The sequence below is a fragment of the Limulus polyphemus genome, unplaced genomic scaffold (assembly GCF_000517525.1).
Source record: "Limulus polyphemus unplaced genomic scaffold, Limulus_polyphemus-2.1.2 Scaffold147, whole genome shotgun sequence".
NCBI lineage: Eukaryota > Metazoa > Arthropoda > Merostomata > Xiphosura > Limulidae > Limulus > Limulus polyphemus.
The window spans coordinates 136,347-143,954 of record NW_013665757.1 but is presented as its reverse complement, the minus strand read 5'-3'; the positions used below and the strand labels follow the sequence as shown (position 1 = coordinate 143,954).

At 31.6% G+C, this 7,608-nt stretch overlaps 1 protein-coding gene across 3 annotated transcripts in view; it reads left to right on the top strand.

Annotated features, from left to right (window-relative positions):
- Positions 1 to 7,608, top strand: part of LOC106475444 — a 44,245-nt gene that overhangs the window by 18,606 nt on the left and 18,031 nt on the right. For all 3 annotated transcript variants that reach the window (XM_022380684.1, XM_013936128.2, XM_022380680.1), the window contains exons 5-6: positions 2,906 to 3,048; positions 3,829 to 3,967. In XM_022380684.1, the coding sequence (XP_022236392.1) occupies positions 2,906 to 3,048; positions 3,829 to 3,967 (282 nt within the window). The remainder of the gene's footprint in view (positions 1 to 2,905; positions 3,049 to 3,828; positions 3,968 to 7,608) is intronic.

Below are 7,608 nucleotides of genomic sequence, written 5' to 3'. Positions count from 1 at the left end.
AAAGTCATGATATCTAATCAAAAACACCTTAGGTGTGAATAAAAGGTTTGAGAATGTGATTTAAAGGAATGAAACCAAAATTAGCAGCCAAACTGGTAACTGCACTTATAGCATTGATAAGTATTTTACAGCAAATATTCATTCATTAGTTAGTTAAGCTGCATATTTTGTTTTACCCACCATCATTCCTCAAGTTGAACAAAAAAAAAATGTGGCCTGGCTAACTAATGAATGAATATTTGCTGTAAAATACTTATCAATGCTATAAGTATAGCTACCAGTTTTGATTTTATTCCTTTAAATCACACACTCAATCCTTTTTTGGCTGCATCTTTTTTTCACACCAAAGGTGTTTTTTATTAAATAAATGAAGATACCAGATAACAAAGCATTTGTTGTATTTCTATATTGCCCAACAATCCACTTCATAAATCTAGGAGTATTTGAGGTTGCAAAATTATTTGATTATATATAAAACAAAGATCTCTATTTTTGTGAGACTCCGTGTATGGATTCATCCAGTCAGGGCTCTCAACTGTTATGTACGCCTCTGCATTTCTCCTAAACAGACTTCCACCCTTTATAGTGGAGCTCCGTGAAAGGGTGTTGATTTTGGAAATGGACATGGGGTGCCATCTGGTGGCTGACAATGCCTCATCAGGTACCTTTTCTACCTCCTTTTGCATATTTTTGCATAGGATAAGGGACATTGGAGAGGGAGCCTACTGTTAGCACTAGATATCTTGGCTCCAACCAGGTTGGGAGTCATCTAGATTTTTATTCTTATTTATTTATGTTTTGATGTTCCAGTTGCACTACCCTGATATGGTTGAACCTGTCCTGGGGACTGCTTGAATCTTACTTTGGTTTTCCCTGAAAACCCACTAACATAGCCAGTTCTGTGACTTACTGGCTATTTTTAAATAGATGAAGAGGTGTGGAGTTTGTTTTTCCATAATATGTGTCCGAGCTACTCCCCCGAGAATCTTCACAGCAGTAGCAGGACTTAGTATTTTTCCTTCCTATTTATTCCATTACCTGTATCCTATTGTTGGATCCACAGGTTCAATACCATAACTGCTCAAAAACCACCCTTTTGCCTAAATTAAAGGGCATCAAATCAATTCTAGGAGCAAAGGTAACTAGAATGGAAATAATGATTTTCTGGACCACATTTTTATAGAAAACTGTATAGAATCTGACTGAATGAAAATTTTTTTAAAGTTTGTATATTAACAAAAGAAGGTAGAAAACATAATATGCCTGCATACTACAGTAATATACTTCAGTTTGTACTGCAAATTTTTGTTAGATGTACATATATATGTCAATATTATACTCCTGTTCTGTAAATCATACAAATTTTTCAAAAAAGTTATTCATTGATATACACATAGTGCTAAACTTTCATAAGCTCAAAAATCCTAAAGAATTAAGAAATTTAATTATTTTATATCTTAGTACTGCACTCCAGATTACTCTGCAAGCCATTTAGGTTTAGTTTAGGGAAAAAAACCCATATTGTTATTGTCGAAGTATTTAAAAAAAAAGTTTAATGCTTGCTTTTTTTTTTTTTTTGTTACTACTACTACTACTTCCCACCCCACCCACGTCCCCTAGTGGTCCAGCAGTAAGACTCAGGACTTATAATATTAAAACTCTGGTTTCAATACCCATGATCGGTAGAGAACAGATAACTTATGTAACTTTGTGCTTAACAAAAAACAAACAATCTCCTACTTTCTGGTGGCTTAGCAGTAAGCTTGAGTGGGTGCAATGAAGACAAACCATTGTATAGCTTTGTGCTTAAACACAAACAAAAGATGATAATTTTTTCCCTCACAAAATAACTAGCATGTTCTACACAATTAAAGAATAATTTAGTATAACATGTAAGTTGTGTTTTTGAGTTATTTATTCCAAAAATACAAATAAATTCCATTGTTACTCTGCTAGAATAGTTTTTGACTCTCAAAAAAGGATAATATAATTTTTCTGATTAAGCAAAATAAATGTTTACACTTGAATTGTACATGATTCCTTATGCAATACATCAGAGAAAAAGTTTTATTTGTCAAAAAACTACTTATGGTAAGGTTTTGGTGTTTGGATATCAGTTATTGTCATGGTTAGTAAACCTATACAGTCACCTCTTATTATTAGTTACTTAAATTCACAACAAAGCAGAGCATATTGATTTGCCTCTGTCTGTCCATCTATCCTGATCTTGTGGACAACAAATCTCAAGATTGGATGGATGAATTTTAAACTTGTACAACAGAATTACAAAAGAAGTTTTAGATCTGATTAACTTTTAAAGCTCATCAGTCAAACGTCAAAAGATCACTGGTACATAAAAGAAATCTTTCCAATCTATGGACATAATATCTAAAGATTGGATATACGGATTTGACGAAATTTCCACAACAGGTACTATATCATCAAATTGTGGAGACTTAAATATACAGTATGACATTAAGTGGGGTCATAGGTGTTTCGTAAACACAATTTGCAATTGTTATACTAGATACAGATTACTAACTAGATTTAGTTGTTAATCTGCTAATGTGATGGATCCACCAGTCTCTCTGAAGAAGACCCAGGATTAAAGCTCAAGCCACTACTACCACAGAAATAATCCTCCACAGAATTTCCCTTAAGTGGCAGCAGATTAGCAGCAGAAATATAGGATGAAACTAGTTAGTAATCATTAATAGCAGCTAGTAAAAAACTAATTAATAGTCAGACTTAGGTGACTTTATAGGCTATAACAACAATTATACAGTTTACTTAATGCTGCTTACCTAATAATATTAAGGTATTGCTAGCTCACATTTACTAATAATAATAGTGTATTAATAATGAGTGTATTTTACAGCTTCTTTATTAATTTATTTTATCTCAGTTGGATTTACTCCTGTCTACCATCAAACAAACAAATCCTTGCCTTAAGTGCAACATATCCAGAAAAACTTGCTCAACTTTTGACTCTATACATGAGAAATCCTATGTTTTGTCGTCTAAATGTTGATAAACCAAGTCTTTTGGGTGAGTTGTGTGCTTTTCTTTACTGTTCTGAAGTTTGTTCTCTTTTGAAATGTTGTTTATTTACATTTAGAAATCACTTGTTTTTACCTGTGATATTTATATATATTTATAGATTGTGTGTGTGTGTGAGAGAGAGAGAGAGAGCTGTGTGTTTGGTGCTAAAAGTAGTCTTTCGAGTTAATATGTTGGAGGAAGAGGATAAAGTGAAAATATTTTATTTAACTTGGAGACAGATGTGTTCTATTGCTGAACCACTGATGTTTGATAAGGAAGTTGAACATCTTGAATTACAAAATTCTTTGTATATCAAGTATACTTTAAAATTTCTACAAATTTTTTAAAAGATGAAGTCTGATTTCAAAGCCCTAGTAGACAATAAAACAATCTTTAACATATATATTTTATAACAATTGGTTTTATGTAAGAGGTATACTGCTGTAGCACTACAATGTTTTCAGTCAGTTGCCAGAAATTTTTTGTCATCTTTCAAAATTTGTAGTGCATAATGAAGGGATTTACACATCTTGAAAAAAGATTAGTTGTATGTACTAACCCTGAAAAAGTTGCAAAGGCAAAATGTTAGTAGAAATAAAATGTCCTTATAATTATCTAGAGTATAAATGTTGTTGTTTGTTTTTTTTCTAACCTTTTTATCAAAATATTTTATAACAGTTAAGAGTACATCTACCTTCAGATTTCTCCAGACCAGTTGTTGCATACTTCAAGTTATTTAAATGAATGTGATTTTTTACAATAGTTTGTTATTTCTATTTTATATAGGTTTAAAACAGTTTTACAAGGTCACACCATACCATCCACTGACTCAGATAAATTTTCAACATAAAATAGAAGCCCTGACTAGTTTGTTTCATTCCATATCATTCTCTCAGTGTTTGGTGTTCTCCAACTACCAACTCAGGTCAGTAACTGATACTTTTAGAAAAGTGTGTGATGTTCTATAACTACCATCTTGGGATGCTAACTTATTAGCAACCTGAACAGTTTTTGGTGCTCTGAAATTACCAATTCAGGTCAGCAACTGTTAGTTCATATAACAGTTTCTGATATTATCAATTAAACTCTGATTACTAACTGGTTGCTTTTAGATCAGTTTAGATCGGTAACTTTTTAGCTCCTTGCCTTGTTTCTGGTGTTTTCAAACTACCAACTGTATTTAGTAACTAAAATGATAGTTTCTAGAACAAATTATGATGTAATTATCATTTCATGTCAGTAAATTATAGCTTCTAACAGGCCCATATAGGGGGTTTAATTTATGAGATGAAAAACCAACACATATTGTGTGAAGTGCAATCACCATGCAAATCATGCTAATACTATGGGAATCTGGGGGGCATGTCCTCCAGAAAATGTTAAAAAAAATAGATGTTATGAGATTAAATCTGGAAGTAATTTTACATGAAATATAGCTTAAACAATTGTACGGCTTTCATAAAATCCACAAACATCCAATGAAAACTCAATAAATCACCATTCTGTTATAACACTGTAAGTGGAGCTAGACTTAAATTAGCATAAATATATGTTTTTCTTATATTAAAGTACTGTACTATACACAGGCAGAGCAGTTATTCATTGCTAAATTATATTACTAATTTAAACAACTCTGTACACCAATAATATATTAACTATTTCAGTCATGGGCTACCATGTACGTACATGTATACACTACCGAAATAACATGTTAGCATGCTCAATTCTTCTGGGGTTCTTTTCCTTATATAACTTATGTACAGTTTCAATGTTGATAGCAGTGTCATAATGATTATATATTAAAGCTAGAGCACTCAGTCTTTTTTCAATTTGTGTAGTACACCTCAGGTAATTATTCAACCAGTGGAGAGCAGATGCCAAATGTTCACTTGAACAAGAACTTAGTTGCAGTGTGGCAAAGAGTTTCAGTAATATATTTGGTACACTAATGCATGCATTTAAGCAATCAGTCAGTAGCTGGGCCTGTCCTGGAAAGGTATAGAAAACCAGCTTGTCTTTCATCAATGAAGTTCATCAAAAATATCAGGATTTGACAAATCTTCCCTGTAAAAATCTTTAGCCTGTCTAATATCAAAGATAGAAAACTTGAGTTTTAATAAGTTTCTGAAATGATGATGCTTGCTTTACAATTCATCAAATCTGGAGGAAAGATTATTGTTAATGTGGTCAAGAAAATGAATGGTTACTGTTTTCTTAAAGTAATCCTTGATGAAACTATATTCTGCATTTGCACATTGGACTTGATATTGACTAACTTGTGCCATGCTAACATTAATATTAGATTTATTTACAATATTATTGCTTTGTTTGAAGATACAATGTGAATAATCATCAATATTCACTCTAAGTAAAGTCAGTTCTTTACACCATTGTTCTATTAGGGAAAAAACAGAAACAAAAATGGAGGTCTGGTTGAACCCCCTTGAATACGTGTGTGTCTAAATAGTTGCACATGTATTTTCTAAATATCAACTTGGATCAGTTTCTTTCATTTCCAGATATGAATACTTGTTTTGAACTCAACAATTTTACCACTTATTTGCTTTTATTGCAACAAAGCTAAATATGTAAAATTAAAAGTATCTTCCACAGTAAAAATATTCTGGTATAAATTCTGTATACAGAGGATTGAGACTACATGAGGTTTTTGCCATACGTTAATAAGTTGTGATTTTAAAAAGACTAAAATATTTTCTCTTAAAATTGGAGTACTACTCTGATATCTTAGAATGCAGGTTCTTCTTATCAACATCTTGATAATTTTCAAATTTCATATGTGAAATCTTTATAATGTCCAGATAGTTATCAAATGTTTCTTAATAAAAAAAACACTATATTTTATCTGTTATTTTCGATAACAAATCTCTGTACGGGTTCGGTAGATTTGACCGATCTGGTAACCACCATAAAAAATTAGGAAATAAATATAAGATATGCCGCTTTTGTTCTTGAATGACAACAGATTATAACACACAAACATAAATGTTTAGACTAAATAGCTTAAATGTCCTAACATTATACATTTATATATGAAACTTGGTAGAATGGAGGCAACTGCCTGTTGTAGACACAAGTGTAGAGGACAACATTTCAAAAATCTTCTGCCTTTCGTCTTCAGGTCAGTGTGTGTAAGGTGTTGTCGGTCTTTATTCTGATGGATTGTGGAGAGTGTGTTATGATGGTTGGTTTATCTCTGTTTCTGATTGAAGATTTCCTGTACATTCGACCAATGGATGCCACAGGTTACTCATCTCTTATCCAGAATCTCTTTTTAGTGAAGGTTTAACCTGTTACTTGCCATGGCCATTTTGTCTTATTGTAAGGGCAAAATCATTTGTGAATTGAAAAAATTATAGAGAACTTATCTTTTATTGGATTTCAGATTTTATTTTTGTAAATAGTAGCATAACATTCAATTATTTGTACAAAATTGTATTATTTAATGAAATTTAAAGAGGAATTTAATGAAAAATTCCTAAAATATGTTTTAGACTGTAAATAAGTGCCCTCTAAGAAGAAATTTTTTTTTCAAAAATCTTTTAAGATATTTCCTTTCACTTCAGCACTGGTCCTGCCATGTATGATTGGTATCTAAACCTTTTTCTAGTCTGTTTTCTTTATAAAACTACGTCTGGGAGTGTTAAACCTCAGTTGTAAAACTTTTACCCAATCCTAGTCGAAGGTGTCAGTTTCAGTACCATGTTATTCCAGTTGCTGTATCTCACATTTGACAAATCATAGGATGATAAGGAAAGCACGTGATGAAACGTTGTTCTCTGGATTTTACAATATGTATGTGGGTGGTGCTTATTATAGTAACTGCCATGTTATGTAGAGGTTGTATTTAGTACTGGCCAATAGTGCTTTTCTATAAGCATTAGAAAAGTTGCTTCTGGAAAAAACTGCATGAGATGTACGTGACTTTTATTATTTTTATATAGTAGCTTAAGTCAAGCTGCATTGTATATCTGTTTATATTAATCATTATATTGAAAAATTAACTCAAAATAGATGTATTTTTAGGAAAGAAGTTGATCCACGATTGTTAGGGTTAAGAGCTATCAAGTGGCGAGTGCAAAGTCTTTACATGAATTAGACTTAGGACTTTGAACTGAAAGAGTTTGTGATTTTTTTATATTCTTTTGAATTTAAATTTGTAGTTTTAAGTTCAATAATTTAGTATAATTTTAATAATAATAATATGATTCAGTATTTAGAATAAAAAACTTGTGTGATTTGTACGTAATACTATTAGTACCACAAAAGAATTTTATATTTTTCCTTCTTACAATCTTTGCTTTGTAGTAAGACCCACACTTCTGTTGTTATTGTGTTAGAATTAAAACAGTCTAACTGATATATATATATAGTTTATTCTGATATTTTGCAAATGGTTCAAACTCAGTAGTGACAACAATAAAACCCATATGCTGGTTGTGAAACAGGCTAAACACTAAATAATATAGGGAAGCTATGACATTCTCACAGTTGGGGTCTCAATACATTGAAGTACTCAAGTTTCACATTCCAACATAAATCTTGCCT